The 20,394-nt window shown below is 45.1% G+C and overlaps 1 protein-coding gene across 3 annotated transcripts; it reads right to left on the reverse strand.

Annotated features, from left to right (window-relative positions):
- Positions 1 to 7,984: 7,984 nt before the first annotated feature.
- On the reverse strand, positions 7,985 to 20,056 carry LOC125455126 (cytochrome c oxidase assembly factor 6 homolog). Of its 3 annotated transcripts, XM_059648733.1 has the most exons (5): positions 19,926 to 19,962; positions 17,241 to 17,349; positions 15,958 to 16,300; positions 15,145 to 15,293; positions 7,985 to 9,967 (listed from the first exon to the last, which is right to left on the reverse strand). In XM_059648733.1, the coding sequence occupies exons 4-5, from the start codon at positions 15,286 to 15,288 to the stop codon at positions 9,872 to 9,874; spliced, it is 240 nt and encodes a 79-aa protein (XP_059504716.1). In that variant the 5' UTR covers positions 15,289 to 15,293; positions 15,958 to 16,300; positions 17,241 to 17,349; positions 19,926 to 19,962; the 3' UTR covers positions 7,985 to 9,871. The 3 variants fall into 3 exon arrangements, with proteins under 3 accessions (XP_059504716.1, XP_059504715.1, XP_059504714.1); XM_059648732.1 differs by lacking the exon at positions 17,241 to 17,349 and having other exon boundaries at positions 19,926 to 19,990; XM_059648731.1 differs by lacking the exons at positions 15,958 to 16,300; positions 17,241 to 17,349 and having other exon boundaries at positions 19,926 to 20,056.
- Positions 20,057 to 20,394: the final 338 nt, after the last annotated feature.

Genomic DNA, 20,394 nt, shown 5'->3' on the forward strand with positions numbered 1-20,394 from the left:
AGGAACACAAAAGCTGACATTTCGGGCCTAGACGCTTCATCAGAGAGGGGGATGGGGTGAGGGTTCTGGTGAAGTGGATGAACTGTTCGAGCTCCTCATGGGAGCACGAGGTGGCGCCAATATAGTCATCAATGTAGCGGAGGAAGAGGTGGGGGCTAGGGCCAGTGTAGGTGCAGAAGAGGGATTGTTCCATGTATCCTTTGCCTCCGCCGCATCTACTTCCAGGATGAGGCATTCCACTCCTGGACATCCCAGATGTCCTTGTTCTTCAAGGACTGCGACATCCCCCTACAGTGGTCAAGAACGCACTCGACTGTGTCTCCCGCATTTCCCGCAACTCATCTCTCACACCCCGCCCCCGCAATAACTGCTAAAAGAGAATCCCCCTCATCCTCATGTACCACCCCACCAACCTCCAGATACAATGCATCATCCTCCAACACTTCTGCCATCTACAATCCGACCCCACCACCAAAGACATTTTTCCCTCCCCACCCTTGTCTGCCTTCCGGAGGGACCACTCTCTCCGTGACTCCCTTGTCCGCTCCACACTCCCCTCCAACCCCACCACACCCGGCACCTTCCCCTGCAACTGCAGGAAGTGCTACACCTGCCCCCACACCTCCTCCCTCACCCCCATCCCAAGCCCCAAGAAGACTTTCCACATCAAGCAGATGTTCATCTGCACATCTGCTAATGTGGTATACTGCATCCGCTGTTCCAGGTGTGGCCTCCTCTACATCGGGGAAACCAAGCGGAGGCGTGGGGACCACTTTGCAGAACATCTACGCTCAGTTCGCAATAAACAACTGCACCTCCCAGTCGCAAACCATTTCAACTCCCCCTCCCATTCCTCAGATGACATGTCCATCATGAGCCTCCTGCAGTGCCACAACGATGCCACCCAAAAGTTGCAGGAACAGCAACTCATATTCCGCTTGGGAACCCTGCAGCCCAATGGTATCAATGTGGATTTCACAAGCTTCAAAATCTAACCCCCCACCCACTGCATCCCAAAACCAGCCCAGCTTGTCCTAGCCTCTCCTAACCTGTTCTTCCTCTCACTTATCCCCTCCTCCTACCTCAAGCTGCACCTCCATTCCCTACCTACTAACCTCATCCCGCCCCCTTGACCTGTCCGTCCTCCCTGGACTGACCTATCTCCTCCCTAACTCCCCACCTAAACTGACCTTTACTGGCTCCATCCCCGCCTCTTTGACTTGTCTGTCTCCTCTCCACCTATCTTCTCCTTCATCCATCTTCGATCCGCCGCCCCCCTCTCTCCCTATTTATTTCAGAACCCTATCCCCCTCCCCCATTTCTGATGAAGGGCTGACACCTGAAATGTCAGTTTTTGTGCTCCTGAGATGCTGCTTGGCCTGCTGTGTTCATCCAGCTCCACACTTTGTTATCTCGTATTCTCCAGCATTTGCAGTTCCCATTAACTCTGCTACGAGTACCACATTGTTCCCTGTTGTACATGTCTTTTGTGATGTGTAACAATCCTTATTCCTCCTATTCTCTTTCTCTACTAATTGATAACTATAAAGGTAGAAATAGTGCTGTTCCAGGCTGAACTAGAAAATTTCATTGAACTTTTTTTCTCCTAATCCCTTCCCTTCCCTCCACCTGATCCATGTCTGTCTCTTTCCTTCCTTGACTCTTCTGTCTCCATTTTCCGAGATAGCCTAACCATTAATATTTACCATAAAGCCATGCACTCCCACAGTTTCTGGAACTGCAGGTCTTCTTGCCCTGCTTCCTGCAAAGACACTGTTCTAGTTTTGACATCTTTGTCACATCTGTTCTAGTGACACTACTATCCACACCTGACATGTTGTCTTTTTGTCCCTCAACCAGGGATTCCATCCATTGTGGTTAACAGGGCTACCTTGTTTTCCAACGCATGTCATGTCTCTGTGCTCACCTCTTCTCCTGAAAGCATTTCCCTTGTCTTCGTCTTCCAAACTTTGTATTTGGTGGATCAGCCCCTGCAATTTCCACCAGTTCCAGCAAGATCATAAAACATAGACAACTGACACTGTAGATAATAAAGTGTGAAGCTGGATGAATACAGCAGGCCAAGCAGCATCTCAGGAGCACAAAAGCTGACGTTTTGGGCCTAGACCCTTCATCACTCTCTGATGAAGGGTCTTGGCCCAAAATGTCAGCTTTTGTGCTCCTGAGATGCTGCTTGGCCTGCTGTGTTCATCCAGCTTCACACTTTATTATCTTGGATTCTCCAGCATCTGCAGTTCCCATTATCAACTGACACTGTAGTTTGTTCAAGAGAGCTCATGAGGGACCATCGATAATATCTTTTTAAGCAGATTTTCAGGATAATAGTTATATCGGTTTTTCGGGTCTCACGCTGGATTCTCCAAAAGTGGCATCTTGGACAGACAGAGGATGAGCTGGGTAGCTTCTCTTTCTCTCTCTCTCTCTCTCTCTCTCTCGCTGTCTCAGTAAGCTGTACCCCAAATGAACTCCACAAACAATACCCAAAAACAAATCCATAATCTTCAGGCAAATGATTTCCAGTAAATCCAGCAGCTTCACAAATTTAATAAAAATCAAAGGAACTACAGACGGTGGAAGTTCTGTTCCATTCAATTCTAAGGAAGGGTCACCGGATCTGAAACGTTAACTCTGATTTCTCTCCACAGTTGCTGCCAGACCTGCTGAGTTTTTTGCAGCAATTTCTCCACAGACTTAGCTGTGTAGTCCACACAACTTCTAATAAGTCATTTTGCGAAAACAATGTATCCTGTTGCCCATGACCTGTTAAACAAAAAGGTTCAAGAATCCAAATGCACCACTTACTACAATCTTTTAACACTACAATCCTTTAACATTAATCTCAAAAATAGTCTTCATAACATTGTGCAACATTTTCTTTCTCCTTTGTGGTTACAGGAGTTGCAGAAAATTTGAAAAATAGACACAAGCGTTCGACTGCAATTTCACCATCAGAGTGTACGCTATCAAGCCCCTATCCTGTTCAGAGTTTTTGACCAAAAAATTATGATGTTTAATGGAATAGGATCAGCACCTTCATTCAAACAGGATAACATAATGCATAGCGGGAGCACATTGCAGGGATGCATGAGTCTGAGGCCCAGTTCATTCTTATTCATTGGTGGGAAATCATTCCTATGGCTGTAAAACCTGGCTTCTTTCTGGTTGCCCCAAACACTCTTGTGCAATTTTGCAAGGTTATAATTTCTGCCATATCCCAGTTGCTGATAACAAGATATGAAGATCTAACTTGTTCCAGTAAAGTTGATATTGTACCTGGCCATTAACCCATTTTTTTTGAAAGCGGGTTGGTATTTGCTCTAAAATTATTGACAGAAAAATGTCATTCCAATGACCTGGTTAAAGTTCAGGGGTGGCACGGTGGCTCGGTGGTTAACACTGCTGCCTCACAGCGCCAGGGGCCCAGGTTTGATTCCCGCCTCGGGCGACTGTCTGTGTGGAGTTTACACATTCTCCCTGTGTCTGTGTGGGCTTCGTCCGGGTGCTCTGGTTTCCTCCCACAGTCCAAAGTTGTGCAGGTTAGGTGGATTGGCCGTGCGAAATTATCCACAGTGTTCAGGGGTGTGTGGGTTATAGGGGGATAGGTCTGGGTGGGATGCTTCAAGGGGCGGTGTGGACTTATTGGGCCGAAGGGCCTGTTTCCACACTGTAGGGAATCTAATCTAATCTAATACATTAAAATTACAGCATTATTTCATAAATACACTGGTATCCATAAGATTTATTAATGATTGGGTGGGGTGTGTGGAAAAAAGTCTAGAAGTAAGGAAATTGTTAAAACTCATTTGGATGACTGGTTTGGCCTCACCTGGCGTTCTGTGCCCAGTTGTGAATGCCATATATTTGGAAAGAGTTTGGGCACAGTGCAGAAAGATTCATGAGAATAGTTCCAGGATTGAGGACCCTGCATTGTTTGTGCAGATTGGGTTAGTTTGGAGAAGAGATTTGATAGAGGTACAGTATTTAAAATCATGAAGGGCACCAACAAAGTAGGTGGGTACAAACTGTCCCCACTAGTGTAAAGATCAAAAACCAAAGGGCTCAGATTTAAGATAATTGGTACAAGAAACAATAGAGACCTGAAGAGGATCTTTCACAATCAGCAAGTGGTTTGGGGCTGGAATGCACTGCCTGAGAGTGCAGAGGTCTGCTTCAATCAAAGCTTTCAAGAGGTACTGGAATTAGATATTTTTAAGATCCCATACATGGTAAGAGTTTGAAATTCTGAACCAAGTTTGTTGCCAGAAATACGTTGAGAAACACAACACAACTGCACGATATTCTTCTGAACAGATGGGCAAAGGCAGAGGTAGCTTTACTGCCCATATCTCGTGACTCACCAACATTAGAGCCATAGAGTCCTTCAGCATGGAGACAGGCCCTTCAGTCCAAACTGGTCCATGCCGACCAAAATGTCCATCCACACTAACCACATTTCCCTGCATTTGGCCCATATCCTCCTAAATCTTTCTTATCCATGTATTTTAAATGTTCTTCATGTACCTACCTTAACCACTTCTGCTCGCAGCTTATTCCATATGCTTACCACCTTCTGTGTAAAAACATTGCCCCTCAGATTCTCATGTATTCGTTCCTCTCTTACCTTAAACTGATACCCTCTAGTCCTCGATTCCCCAACCCTGGGAAAAAGCCAGTGCACTCACCTAACCCATACCTCTCATGATCTTCTACACTTCTATAGGATCTCCCCACATTCTGCTACACTCTAAAGAAAAAAGTCCTAGCTTGTCCAACCTCTCCCTATAACTCAGCCCCTTGAGTGCTGGCAACATCCTTGTAAATTTCTTCTGCACTCTTTCCAGTTTAATAACATCCTTCCTATAGCAAGGTGGCCAAAACTGAACTCCAAGTGCAGTCTCACCAACGTCCTGTACAACTGCAACATAACTTCCCAACTTCTATACTCAGTGTCCTGACTGATGAAGGCCAATGTGCCCAAAGCCTTCTTCACGACCCTATATACTCCACTTTCAGAGAACTGTGTACCCGAACTCCAAGGACCCTCTGTTCCACTGCACTCCTTTAAGACCCTACCATTCACCATGAAACTCCTACCTTGATTTGACTTTCCAAAATGCAACACCTCACACTTACCTATATTAAATTCTATTTGCCACTTCTCGGCCCACTTCCCCAGCTGATCAAGAACCTGCTGCAATTTCTGATAAGCTTCCTCACTGTCCATAGTACCACCTACTTTAGTGTCATCCACAAACTTACGAATCATGCCTTGTACATTCTCATCCCGATCATTGATATAGATAACAAACAGCAATGGAGCCAGCACTGACCCCTGAGGCATACCACTAGCCACAGGCCTCCAGTCAGACAAGCATCCTTCCACTATTACTCTCTGCTTCCTACCATCAAGCCAATTATGTATCCAATTTGTCAACTCTCCTTGGATTCCAAGCAATCTAACCTTCCAGAGCAGCCTGCCATGTGGAACTTTATCGAAGGCTTTACTGAAATCCATATGGACTACGTCTACCACTCTGTCATCATCAACCTTCATGGTCACTTCATCAAAGAACTCTAACAAATTTGTGAGGCAAGATCTCCCACACACGAAGCTATGCTGATTACTCCTACTCAAACCCTGTCTTTCTAAATGCACATATGTCTTATCCCTCAGAATCTTCTCAAGTAACTTACCTCTTAAAGATGTTAAGCTTACTTGTCTATAATTCTTAGGTTTTTCTTTGCTGTCCTTCTTGAACAATGGCACAACATTCACTACCCTCCAGTCTTCTGGCACCTTACCCAAGGCTAACAATGATGCAAGTATAACAGCCAGGGCCCCCACAATTTCTTCTCTAGCCTCTTGCAGGGATCCTGGTTGTATCTCATCAGGACCAGGAGCTGTATCCACTTTCATATATTCCAACATTTCCAAACATCCCCTACTATAATATGGACTGTCCCCAAGATATCACCACTTATCGTCCCAAGTCTTCATGTCTTTCTCCACAGTAAACACACAGGAGAAATATTCATTGAGGACCTCACCTATCTTCTGCGGTTTCACACATACATGTCCACTTTGGTTCTTGAGGGGTCCTATTGTCTCTGTAATTACTTTTTCTCTTTAACATACTTAAAGAATCTCTTTGGATTCACCCTAATCTCAGCCAAAGCCATCTTATGCCTCCTTTTCACCCTCCTGATTTCCTTCTTCAGTAAACTCCTGCATCCCCTATATAACTCCAAGGATTCCCTTGATCCCAGTTGCCTGTTCCTGAGAAATGTCTCCTCCTTCTTTCTCATCAAAGCCTCAATGTCTCATCATCCAGGGTTCCCAACTCTTGCCAACCTTGCCCTTCACCCTCACAGGAGCATATAGACTTGAACTCCAGCTATCATACTTTTAAAGGCCTTCCACTTGCCGAAGGTCCCTTTGCCTGGAAACAAACTACTCCAATCAACCCCGACAAGCTCTTTACCAGCTCCATCAAAATTCACCTTGGCCCAATTTGGAATTGAACCTGTGGGCCACTTTTATCCTTCTCCATAACTATTTTAAAATTAATAGAGCTATGTTCACTGATGCCAAAGTGCTCCCCCACTGTCACCCATCCTGCCCTATTTCCTAACAGTAGATCGCATTTTGCCCTTTATAGTCTGTTTGAGGAAATGTTTCTTAACGTATTTAACAAATTACACCCCACCTAAGACCTCAACACTATGGCAGTCCCAATCTATGTTAGAAAAATTAAAACCCTCCACTGTGACAACCCTATTTCTCCTGCAAACCTCCCTGCATATTTGTTCCTCTAATTCCCATTGATTATTTGGGGGCCTATAGTACAACCCCAATAACATCACCATCCCCTTCTTATTTCTTAGCTCCACTCACAAAGCCTCACTGGATGATGCCTCAGTTATTTATTCTCTGACAACTGCTGTGATACTCCCCTTAATCAAAAATACAACTCCCCCTCCACTCTTCCTTCCATCTCTAATCCACCTAAAGTACCTGTACCCTGGCACATTAAGCATCCAGACCTGTGCCTCCCTTAGCCATGTTTCTGTAAAGGCTATAATATCCCAGCCCCAAGTTCCTATCCACGCCCTGAGTTAATCAGCCTTAGCTGTCAACCCTCTTGTATTGAAATAGATGCAATTTAATTAAAGAGGCATTCCTCATTCCCTGATAATTGGAACTGCAGATGCTGGAGAATCCAAGATAACAACGTGTGACGCTGGATGAATACAGCAGGCCAAGAAGCATCTCAGGAGCACAAAAGCTGATGTCTTGGGCCTAGACCCTTCATCCCTTTATTTCACTTCATCTGATGAAGGGTCTAGGCCCGAAACGTCAGCTTTTGTGCTCCTGAGATGCTGCTTGGCCTGCTGTGTTCATCCAGCGTCACACTTTGTTATCTTCTATTCCTCATTCCCTGTCCTGTTCCAGCCTGACCTGGCTCTTCAACTCACTATTTCTGATTACTCTATCTCCTTCCAGCCTCACACTTGCCTCCCTGCCACTGAGAATCCCACATTCTTAATCTTGGACCTGTGAGGGGTTAACTAGTGGAACAGGTCACTTAAGTCAGCACAGTAAAGAAGATTGCATTTGTTGGCTCTGAAATTACTGGGCCCATGCAGTTGTAGCACCTGTGACTGCGAGCAATGCTGCAGTGGGATGCCTACATCAAAGGGGAGGAGCAACAAAATACCAGGTCCATTCAAATACTCATCCTCCCTAATCCTGATCCCTCACTTTCCCCCTCCCACTCATCAATGTGTTTCCTTGCTGTCTGCTGCCCACAAACAAGACGACTTTTGGGAGATGATGCAGAGTTGAGGGTCCATGTGCGTGAGGTCAGAGCTAGCATGGATTTCAGTTGTGGGTGCATATTGATAGTGCCAACAGTGCTAGTGCAGATAGTCCAGAGAATAAAACACCGATACACATAATCAATACGGAGAACAAACCGTAGAATTTATTTCACAAAATATCTGCACCATGATCACAGGAAGATACAAGTTATGATTTTCAATGAATACACACCAAGGATTAAATGGAAACAGGCCACGCTCAGCAGCCTTGATCTTTTTAAAAGAAGTCCAGTAAATTAATTAACTTCAAGTTTCGTTATTCAACAACTATTAAATAGGGCAGGATGGGGGTGATGTTGCTAATACATTAATTAAAGTCATGAAATAGAAACAGAAATGGAAACTAATGCAGGAAATCACAGAGAAAGGCATGCATTGCAGCCAATCCCAGAGTGAGGAGGGTGAGGAAACTGGGAGAATCCCTCTGGTCATGTTGCATCAGTGACATACAGCAAAAATTTACTCTGGGTGCTATTTCTACTGAAATGGAAAAATTGTTGTAACTCCTTAAGAAATCGGAACTGAATAAAAAGGTGTAGCTGCGTTATCTTCCATATGATCTTTACAGGCAGCAGCAGTTTCAAAGCAGTAACATTTTGGGGGCCACGATAGGACAGTCCCTATCGCCAGCAGAATTTTGATAAGCCATATATGAGTGTATATATGCATTTCTTGCACAACACCCACTTGAGCTATGAAAGAAGGCATTCGGCAGATTCTATTCTTCCACAGCTAGTCTGTACTTGAAAGAGCCAAGTCTGTCACTGGTGATGGTAGTGAGAGGAGCTGTTTAAAAATCACGCGACATTTAAAAGTGCTGGCTGACACATGCTCATGAAAGACTCAAAAACATATTTTAATTAACTTTTCTTATATGTTTAATTTTATCATTTAAATATTTCACCAAACTGGTAAGCTGGCTGAATATTTTCAGCCACATGCAAACCTTAAATGAAGGTTATTTAAACAGTCAAATTGTGAAGTCAAAATTTCTCAAAGAACATTTTTTTTAAAATGTTTCCTATTAGAGTAACGTGCACTTGTTAAAGCATAAACTTTTTTTAAAATTTCAGGTACTTACATTTAAATAATTTAAATGCTGAATAGGGTCCAATTCCCGGTTAATGGGAATCTGGCTGTAACATTGGTACACCAGCAGGGGGAACCATTATCCCTGTGCTGCATTCAGGTTTGCAGAGACCACCCTGGAACCAACCAGCTTTGGTATCAAGCTATCCTTTGCTAGAAAATTCTGTCTTACAAAAATAATTCAATTTTATAAGTGGACAGTATGATTATTAAGATAATTTATTAAGTGATCTCTGACTTTCTATTAAAGTGGAATCAGCACGCCCTTAAGGCCAACTTTCTCGATATGCTCGATGTACCATGACTATCTACCCACATAATTCCCTACTGTGTTCTTCCAAACCTGGCTCATATCCAGACCGCACATTTTGAAATAAGTTAGTAGCCAGCTGGTCACAGCTTGAGCACGGGCTGACGACAAAATCTGAAGTGATCATTTAACTGGGTCAGACATCATTTCCTCAGTGACTAAACTAAACTGTGACCCAACTGCTGAATGGATTGGCAATAACTGATAATGGCAATGTGACAGCATGATAATGGCCACTGTGTTGTTCCTCCAAGAAGCAGTGCAAAAGCGTTCTCCTTGGGCATCTTTCCCTTGCCATTTGTAGTGAAACAGTCAATACATTCATTATAAACCACATTTGTGATTACATTACAAACTCTAAAGAGAGAAAACCCAAGCCAAAGCTTGTCCAAAGTGTGGCTACTGCTGAAACTGGGTGTCACGGCTAACAGCAGCTGATCTCTTAACCACAGTTCTCCTCAGAAACCACCTGCAATTTCACATCAATGATTTCAGCTTCTGTGCAGAGTCTTTCACAGGGGGATGTCATCTCCACAGCTGACTGTCCCCACCCTCCTCTTCTGCAGACGGTTATAGTTTGGTAACATTCTCCTGTTGCTGAAATCCTCCACTTTGCAGTTTCTCCTTGTATTTCAAATAGTCCCTTCTTTTGTCAAAGTACTTGATCTGATGAATAAAGAGCAGCATCACATACAGCTTAGCTGATGGCAATGAAAGGGCACTCAGGCCTTAAACAATAACAAATTTTACTCTTTGATGTAAAATAAAACAAACAACTGCGGAAGCTGGAGATCTGAAACAAACAAATACCGAAACTGCTGGAGAAGCTCAGCAGGTCTGGAGGCAGCTGTGGAGACAGAAACAGAATTAACATTTCAAGTCCTGTGAACACTGGAACATTGTAACAGGAGTAGGCCATTCAGCCCCTTCAGCCTGTTGCAACATTCAATGAGATCATGGCTGATCTGTGACCTAATTCCATTGACCTGACTTTGGCCCATATCCATTAATGCCCCCGCTTAACAAAAATTTATCAATCTCAGATTTAAAATTAATAACCATTCCAGTATTCACTGCTGAAAGTAGAAAAGAATTCCAAACATTTCAGCCATTGTGCGTAGAAGTTCCTTGGACCATCTCTCAGTTGAGTCCACTAGTTCTAGAATGCCCAAAATGTGGAAATAGTTTATCTTTATCTAAACTGTCATTTTCTTTAATATCTTGTTGAATTTGATCAGATCATGCCCTAACTTTCTGAATTTTAGGAAAAAACAGACTTAGTTTGTACTCCTTCCAAGGCCATTCTATCCTTCATAAGATGTGATGCCCAGATCTGTTCACCAAATGGGATCTAACCAGGGTTTTGTACACCTTCTGCATCCTTGTACCCCAGCCCTCTAGATATAAAGGCCAACATCCCATTACTTTCTGAATTATTTTCTGCACGTTTTCGTGACATCTTAAAGATCTATGCACCTGAACCCCCAGAATGTCACAGGACTTGAAACATTAACTGTTTTCTCTCCAAAGATACTGGCTCCCCTCCCTCTACCGCATCCCAAAACCAGCCCAGCTCGACCCCGGCTCCCTAACCTGTTCTTCCTCTCACCCATTCCCTCCTCCCATCTCAAACCGCACCCCCATTTCCAACCTACTAACCTTATACCACCCCCTTGACCTGTCCATCCTCTCTGGACTGACCTATCCCCTCCCTAACCTCCCCACCTACACTCACCTTTACTGGCTCCACCCCCCCGCCTCTTTAACTTGTCTCCTCTCCACCTATCTTCTCCTTGATCCATCTTCGATCTGCCTCCCCCTCTCTCCCTATTTATTTCAGAACCCTCACCCCATCCCCCTCTCTGATGAAGGGTCTAAGCCCGAAACGTCAGCTTTCGTGCTCCTTAGATGCTGCTTGGCCTGCTGTGTTCATCCAGCTCCACACCTTGTTATCTCGGATTCTCCAGCATCAGCAGTTCCTATTATTTCTCTACTGGAAGACATGTTGAGTTTCTCCAGTAATATTTGCTTTTATTTGTTTCTCTTTACTCTTTTACATTTAATTATAAAATGCAGATATTACTCAGATCTTTTCCTGCAGGAACAGGATTCTGTCAATGCTGCTGAGCCCCACTGTCATGATTCAACCCAAATATGAATAGAACATTTACCATTTAGTTATTACAAACTGCGTGATATGGACCAGTTAGGTAAGTGTTGTAATCCTGCCGCAATAGATCCTCTCTCCTGTCCACAAATCACTTTGGAGGGAGCACTGCAAAGAATTACAATCTTGGGTTGCTGATATTTTTTCCTTTTGTTTTCTTTTTCAAAATGGACCTTTCACACCATGTATTTTTTTGACAGAGATGATCTTACTGAAACAAAATAGATCCTGAAAAGATATTTCCCCAGCATGGGGAAGGTAGAATATTACCAGTCTGAGAAAATGGAACTGAGACAAGGAAAACTTTCTTCCCTATGAATCTTCGGTGTTCTGCTCTGCATCTTCAACTCAGAAGTTAAGGGATTTTTGGTTATTGAGAGAATTAGGAATATGGGGAAACTTTAGAAGGTGGTATGCAGGACAAAGATCAGTCATTTTCTTGACTGGAAGAGTGGGATTGAAGGACCAAATGATTTAATTCAGCTTCTATTTCTAATATTCTTATCATGCTTATGGCCCAGATGGCCTCTTTGCTATTATGAGCAGATTACCAATTCAGCGATACCGTCACTGACTTTGGCACTGCCGACATCCTGGGAGTTACCACTGACCAGAATCAGAACTTGACCAGCCATATAAATACAATGGCTGCACAAGTAGATTAGAGGCAGTAGGTAATTCACCCCATCTATCCAAAGCCTGTTCACCATCTACAAGGCACAAGTCAAACAGTCCTGTTTGAACGGTATCACTCCCTTTATCACTAATGCCAGTGACAGCAGCGTGTATCATCTTATAGGTGCACTGCAGCTAATCACCAAGCCTCCTTGACAGTGCCTTCCAAGCCCATGACCATCACCATATAAAAGGACAAGGGCAACAGATACGTGGGAACACCACACCCTGCAAGTTGCCCTCCAAGCTACTCACCATCCTAACAGCACTGTGCATGTCCCTATACCACTAGAACTTCAGTGGTTCAAGAAAGCAGCTTATCCCTACTTTCTCGAGAGCAATTAGAGTTGGTCAATAAATGCTGTACTAACCAGTGATGCCCACATCCCATGAACAAACAAAACAAAAAATGTGCAGTGGTTGGTCACTTCTATAAAGCACCAAAGTCTCTGTCTCCAATTCTCTTGTTCTTCCCTCTCATCTGATCCACAGCTGTCCCAGATGGAATAAGCGAAACAGTTTCAACTATGATCGAGATTTGCTAGAGCTGCTCAGGAGGATTTAAACTAGTAAACTGGGACCCAGGGAGATGGTGAGGAAAGAGAGCAGTCTGAGACTAATACAGCTGGGAAAAGGAGCAAGTCAAACAGTCAGGGTAGGCAGGAACAAAGCAGAGAATGATGCCGAACTGATAAACTAACCTGCACTTATTTCAATGCAAGATGTCTAACAGGTAAGGCCGATGAATTCAGAACATGGTGGGGGGGAGCATGGGACTGGGATAACGTGGCAAGTACAGCGACATATATCAGGGATGAATAGGGCTGGGAGTTTTATGTTCCAGGGTAGAGACGCTATAGGAAGGATAGAAAGGGGAGCGGCGTTTTTGCTTAGTGATAACATTACATCTGTACTTAGGGAGGATATTCTGTGGAATACAGCCAGGGAGTTATTTGGGTGGAACTGAGAAATAAAAAAGGGATGATGACCTGATTGGGATTGTACAATAGAGCCCCCAATAGTTAGGGGGAAATCGAAAAAAAAAATTTGTAAGGAGATCTCAGTTATCTGTAAAAGTAATAGGGCGGTTATGGAAGGAGACTGTAACTTTCCAAACATAGACTGGGACTGCCATAGTGTTAAGGGCTTGGCTTGAATGGAGAGGAATTTGTTAAGCATGTACAAGAAAATTTTCTGATTCAGTATGTGGATGTACCTACTAGAGAAGGTGCAAAACTTGACCTACTCTTGGGAAACAGGGCAGGGCAGGTGGCTGACATTTCAATGGGAGATTACTTTGGGGCAGCGATCATAATTCTATTAGTTTTAAAGTAGTGATGGAAAAGGATAGACTGGATCTAAAAAAGTTAAAGTTATAAATTAGAGGAAGGCTAATTTTGAGGCATAAAGGTAAGAGCTTTCCATAGTTGATTTGGGAGGGAAGGAAAAGGGAGGGGGGTGCTGGTGTTCACAGGTCAAGGAATGGCTGGAGAATGGGAAGCCTTCAAAAATGGGATAATGAGTGTCCAGGGAAGGTATGTTCCTGTTAGGGTGAAGAGCAAGGCTGATAGGTATAGAGAATGCTGGATGATTAGAGAAATTGAGGTTTTGGTCAAGAAAAAGGAGGAAGCATATGTCAGGTATAGATAGCAGGGATCAAGTGATTCCTACAAGAGTATGAAGGCAGTAGGAGTATACTTAAAAGGGAAATCAAGAGATCAAAAAAGGGACATGAGATTGCTTTGGCAAACAGGGTTAAGGAGAATCCAAAGGGATTTCTTAAACCATTAAAGGGCAAAAAGGGAAACTAGGGAGAGCATAGGGGCTCTTAAGATCTGCATAGCCACCTATGCATGGAATCGCAGGTGATGGGGGAGATACTAAACAAGTGTTTTGCATCAGTATTTACTATGGAAAAGGATATGAAAGAGAGAGAACATGGGGAAATAAATAGCTACATCTTGAAAAATGTCCACGTTACAGAGATGGTGGTTCTAGACATATTAAAATGCATAAAAGTGGATGAATCCCTGGGACTTGATCAGATGTACCCTCGAACTCTGTGGGAAGCTAGGGAAGTGATTGCTGGGCCCCTTGCTAGATCTTTGTATCATCGATAGCCACAGGTGAGGTGCTGGAAGGCAGGTAGGTAGGGGAGGGAAGGCAGTAATTGGTATGCTTGTCAAGTTGGGAGGTCATGTTGTGGCTGTACAGGACATGAGTTGGCAGTGCTAGCAAATGGGACTAGATTTATTTAGAATATCTGGTTGGCATGGATGACTTGGGCTGACAGGTCTGTTTCCATGCTACACTTCCCAATGACTCTATGACAAGGATTTCACCCCGGAAGGATAAAGTTCTGGTGTCACAGCACCATCTGCTGGCCTACAACCTTTAACAGTGAATTGAACAGATTGGAGACATCATGTTAAAGAATACACAATTGCACTTTCAATAACCACAGTATAGTGATCCACAGCAAATAATTTAAAATATTCAGTTCCCATCTAAGGCACTAAATAATTGACTGAAAAAAAAAATGGAAACTTTTAAGATAAATTGGAAAATACTGCAGATATATCTATCTAAGCTGTTTAGCTGCTTTTCTTTTGCTGTGGTCCACTGTGAGCATTTGCTTTTGCACTAAATATTTAATTACTTCTAAGGAGGGTTTGTTAGGTTAGGGCTGTCTGAGCTTCATTCGAAACAATCACACAGGAGAATAAGATGCCGCCTCAGACTCGTCGAAAGATTAAATGTGTTCGCATAAATTCTGTACACTTCTCAACATGGTAAGGGGTCTGGATATTCTGAATTAAGGTTTAAATGAGGTATCGGTTTCAAAAGCATCCTTTACAAACATCATGGGGAAGAAAAGAGAAATGCTGCACTGAAATAAGAGTGGGTTTGGATGTACTGAGATAAGCAGAAGATTTATCCCAATACCGAAATAGCTGGTGACAATGTAAGGGGAAAGTGTGGCCTTGACTTTAATACTCACCCATTGCTGTGGGCAGCTGCTTTCAAATACTGCTCTGAACTTCTGACATTCTGAAGAATCCTTGTCACTCTCATCGAGACACTGCCAGTATCTATCCCTCGCTCCCCAACAGACTTTCCTCTCCTCTGCTGTTGGGGCACTCATTCTTCCTAGGAAACAAAAACTTAAATAAATCAACTACTCTCAGGCCCCTGTTATCAACAAACCAGGTTCTCTTCTTCCCTCGCTTACCATCAACACTCATTATAGCTCCCTGTTCCCCACTACCCACTCTCTAACACCCTCCTTCTCCCCACCACTCCCCTTCTCCATTGACTGCTCCCTACCACTCGCCCCATCCAATGACTAACCACTCCCATCCACTCAGTTGTCCCCCTCCCCTGTCCACTCACTACCCCGTTCTCCCTGAACCCATCCCCTCACCACCCCATGCCCCCTCCCACTGTCCCTACATCAACTCACGACCCCCATCAAATCACTAACCCCCTCCCCATCCATCATCCCCCACTACCACCCTTGCCGTGTCCCCCCAGTCACTCACTACCTCCCTCCCCATCCCTGAAACTACCTCCCTTTCCCGTGCCCCCATCCACTCACTACCCTCCTCCCCCTTCCCCGTCCACTCACTATCCCCCTTCCTCCTCCCCGTCCACTTACTATCCCCACCCCTGTGCACTCACTTTCCCCTGCCTCCTCCCCCGTCCACTCATTACCCCCTCCCTCTACTGACTCACTGCCCACCTCCAACTATCACTCACTCCATGCGCCCCCCACCACCACCCAAACCCCCATCATCATCAGCATAATTACCACCTTTTCCCAGCCGCTATCAGTTCTGAAGAAGGGTCACTGGACTCAAAACGTTAACCCTATTTTCTCTCAATAGAAGATGAAAGGCCCGCTCAGTTTGTCCAGCAATTTCGGTTTCTGTAGTTGTGGAAGGGTTTTTTTTCCTGATTGGAGGACTGTGACCAGTGGTATACTGCAAGGATCAGTGCTGAAACCTTTGTTGTTTGTAATAGATATAAATGCTCTCAATAAAGTATCAAAAGGTGGCCTCAACGAGTGGCAGTCAGGAATCAGAAGGCTTGTGACTGAATCACTCCTGGTCATATTTCAGCAGAAAGTGAAACTTGAAACCGATAATGATGCTCATCTGCAAAACAGCAATACATCAGATTCTCCCTTAGCTGATTTGCTGTAACATTTGGAGGGCAATAACATAGTTATTAAATTAATTGGGTTGTCAAATCAGAGGTTTTGCCTAAGGATCCAAAGATGCAAATCCCACAACACAGGCTTGGGTATTTAAATTCAGTTGAGGGAATTAGATTGTCTTTCTCGTGCGGAAGTGTTCAGGGTTACAGGGAGCAAGCAGAAAAATGGCACTCGTTCCGAGATCCAACGCAGATGCACTGGGCGAAATGGCCTGCTTTGTGCTGTAACAGATCATAGAACACTACAGCACAGGAACAGGCCCTTTGATCCATCATGTCCATGCACCATGGTGCCATTGTAAACTAATCTCATCTGCCTGCACGTGGTCCATATCCCTCTATTCTCTGCCTGTTCCCGTGTCTGTATAAATGCCTGTTAAGCAGTGCTCTTGCACCAGTTTCTCCAAACAACCAACCAACCAAACACAACATGCGTCCCCCTTCCCCATCCTGGCAGTGCATTCCAAGCACCAACCGCCCTCCGGGTAAAAAGCTTGCCTCACACATACCCTTTACAGTAACAGAGACAGTAGGAACTGCAGATGCTGGAGAATCTGAGATAACAAGGTGTAGAGCTGGATGAACACAGCAGGCCAAGCAGCATCAGAGGAACAGGAAGGCTGATGCTTCGGGTTGAGACCCTTCCTCCTTTTTCTGAGGTAGGGGCTCGACCCAAAGCGTCAGCCTTCCTGTTCCTCTGATGCTGCTGTGTTCATCCAGCTCTACACCTTGTTATCTCCTTTAGAGTAACCCTCTTTCACCTTAAACCTATGGCCCTAGTGTTTCTGATTTCCAACCTAAGGAAAAGACTCCCACCTAGCCACCCTGTCCATGCAAGCAAGAGCCGCACTAAGCTGGGAGAACTGAAACCTTGCGTACCTGTGTGTTTGCGGGGGGTGGTCTGATTTGCAGTTGACAAAACTTGCTGGAGTTGTGGATGGTGCGGAAGGTGGTCAAAGAATACAACACAATATCAATCAGCTGGAAACTGGATGGAGAAACGGCAGATGGAGCTTAATCAGGATAAGTATGACATGATCCATTTTGGGAAGTCAAACGCAGCCTGTGTTTGATCTCAGAACGAGTGCCAGTTTTCTGCTTGCTTCCTGTAACCCTGAACATATCTAAATGAGAAAGACAATCTAATTCCCTCAATTGAAATTAAATACCCAAGCCTATGTTGTGGGATTTGGATCTTTGGATCCTTAGGCAAGGCCTCTTGATTGATGATCCAGTTAATTAATAACAATGTTTTTGCCCTCCAAATGTTACAGCAAATCAGCTACAGGATCAATCTCGAAGCGCAAACTGTCTATACACAGCTGTACATGATACAGTTGTGATGCCAATGACAAGAACAAGATTTTCATAATACATTTTCTTTGAAGTTAAAACTCCTTCTCACATCAAGGGCTTTTTACATTCCCTCACCTTCCCTGAAACAGTTTTCTCTCCGTGATGCCGCAAACATGGACCATCTCAAATGGGGAGTGATCATACTGACTTCAGCACTGGGACGGAGGCAAACCAATTCCAGCCAGCCACATGGACCTTACTGAATGTTAAATGTGGTCACAGAAAGCTCTGCAGTAGTTTTGTCGGGCTGTGGCACTAGGCTAATGTCTCCCTAAACTGGTGTGTGCAATGCAGAAGGGGGTTTTCCTTCATTTGGGATCGGAAAGGAAGAAAAATTATCAAGAGAGAAAATACTCAAAAAATAAACTGCTGACCTCAGGTTCATCAGGAGAATAACCTGTTCACTATCAGCAAAACCCGAACTGTATTTGGAAAAGGAACTGAACAGCTTACGTGAGCAACTTTAGACTCAAAGAGACCCCTTTTTTTTGTACAACATTAGACAGTTCTCGACTCTAACTTAGCCAGACAGGGAACTGAAGTGCATAGCTGCAACAAAGCTGCAGCCTGATTCATACCCAAGCCATGAGGCCAACTATTAGGGCGGTGGGGGTCTGTCATGGGCTGTACAGTAGCAGCAGGGGGCTCAAAACGTTCATAGTAAACGGAGAAGCGGGGGGTAGAACACACCGCCCCTGTACAGTAAGGGAGATGGTGGGGGGAGAACACCCCCCTGTACAGTAAAGGGGGGGGTAAACACCGCCCGCACAGTAAAGGGGGGGTAAACACCGCCCGCACAGTAAAGGGGGGTAAACACCGCCCGCACAGTAAAGGGGGGTAAACACCGCCCGCACAGTAAAGGGGGTAAACACCGCCCGCACAGTAAAGGGGGGTAAACACCGCCCGCACAGTAAAGGGGGTAAACACCGCCCGCACAGTAAAGGGGGTAAACACCGCCCGTACAGTAAAGGGGGTAAACACCGCCCGCACAGTAAAGGGGGTAAACACCGCCCGCACAGTAAAGGGGGGTAAACACCGCCCGTACAGTAAAGGGGGTAAACACCGCCCGTACAGTAAAGGGGGTAAACACCGCCCGCACAGTAAAGGGGGTAAACACCGCCCGCACAGTAAAGGGGGGTAAACACCGCCCGCACAGTAAAGGGGGGTAAACACCGCCCGCACAGTAAAGGGGGTAAACACCGCCCGTACAGTAAAGGGGGTAAACACCGCCCGTACAGTAAAGGGGGTAAACACCGCCCGTACAGTAAAGGGGGTAAACACCGCCCGCACAGTAAAGGGGGTAAACACCGCCCGTACAGTAAAGGGGGTAAACACCGCCCGCACAGTAAAGGGGGTAAACACCGCCCGCACAGTAAAGGGGGGTAAACACCGCCCGTACAGTAAAGGGGGTAAACACCGCCCGTACAGTAAAGGGGGTAAACACCGCCCGCACAGTAAAGGGGGTAAACACCGCCCGCACAGTAAAGGGGGGTAAACACCGCCCGCACAGTAAAGGGGGGTAAACACCGCCCGCACAGTAAAGGGGGGTAAACACCGCCCGCACAGTAAAGGGGGTAAACACCGCCCGTACAGTAAAGGGGGTAAACACCGCCCGTACAGTAAAGGGGGTAAACACCGCCCGCACAGTAAAGGGGGTAAACACCGCCCGCACAGTAAAGGGGGGTAAACACCGCCCGCACAGTAAAGGGGGTAAACACCGCCCGCACAGTAAAGGGGGGTAAACACCGCCCGCACAGTAAAGGGGGGTAAACACCGCCCGCACAGTAAAGGGGGTAAACACCGCCCGTACAGTAAAGGGGGTAAACACCGCCCGCACAGTAAAGGGGGTAAACACCGCCCGTACAGTAAAGGGGGTAAACACCGCCCGTACAGTAAAGGGGGGTAAACACCGCCCGCACAGTAAAGGGGGTAAACACCGCCCGCACAGTAAAGGGGGGTAAACACCGCCCGTACAGTAAAGGGGGTAAACACGGTGTTTGCGGTTTGGTTTCTTGCAGTAATTTGTGAAGTTTATAATTCCCTCAGACAGACGGTGAGGGTGTTCATCATTGCGGCCTCATCCCAGACACTCAGATATAGATTCACTTTACCGTCACAGTCACTGACCTAAAGGCGACGGATTATATCGACGCAAAAACCTTAAATTAATTCTGAGACACTATATTTCTGATTTTATTCTCGTGTTACCTCCAGAGTCCCTCCACTTCACTTCGTTCTTCGCTAAAATGGCGGCGTCAAGATCTCAGCGGAACCGGAACTGACAGTCGGTGGAACACAAGTCATGGGGAGGACAGCAAGTAACACAAGAAGCAGTTCCGGTTATCTTAGACGATCACGTGGTGCACTTCCATCTTTAATCAAGGCAGAAGTGTGCGGGTGAGGTTCTGATGACATACCATTCATAATATAGATCCCATTGTTATTCTGACTATAAATGTCAATAATTCCAGGAAGACAAATTTAGATATGACTGTTGTTTATTGATTTAAAACTATTTTTAACATTGATTACTGATTAGACAATGGCTGCTGTAAGATGATTCATTCCATCCTAGTGTATCCATTCAAAATAACTGTCCTCAGTTTCTCCACTACCTTTTACTCATTCTGTTCTAATTCCACTGACGATTCTGTGTCGGTAACAATTCCTACTGATG

Source organism: Stegostoma tigrinum, chromosome 9 (genome assembly GCF_030684315.1).
Source record: "Stegostoma tigrinum isolate sSteTig4 chromosome 9, sSteTig4.hap1, whole genome shotgun sequence".
Taxonomy (NCBI): Eukaryota; Metazoa; Chordata; class Chondrichthyes; order Orectolobiformes; family Stegostomatidae; genus Stegostoma; species Stegostoma tigrinum.

Coding starts and splice junctions, on each gene's coding strand:
- LOC125455126 (XM_059648731.1), bottom strand. CDS start 15,288: ATGAGTGCCCCAACAGCAGAGGAGAGGAAAGTCTGTTGGGGAGCGAGG. Junction 9,968..15,144: donor GCAGCTGCCCACAGCAATGG/GTGAGTATTAAA, acceptor TTTATTCATCAG/ATCAAGTACTTTGACAAAAG.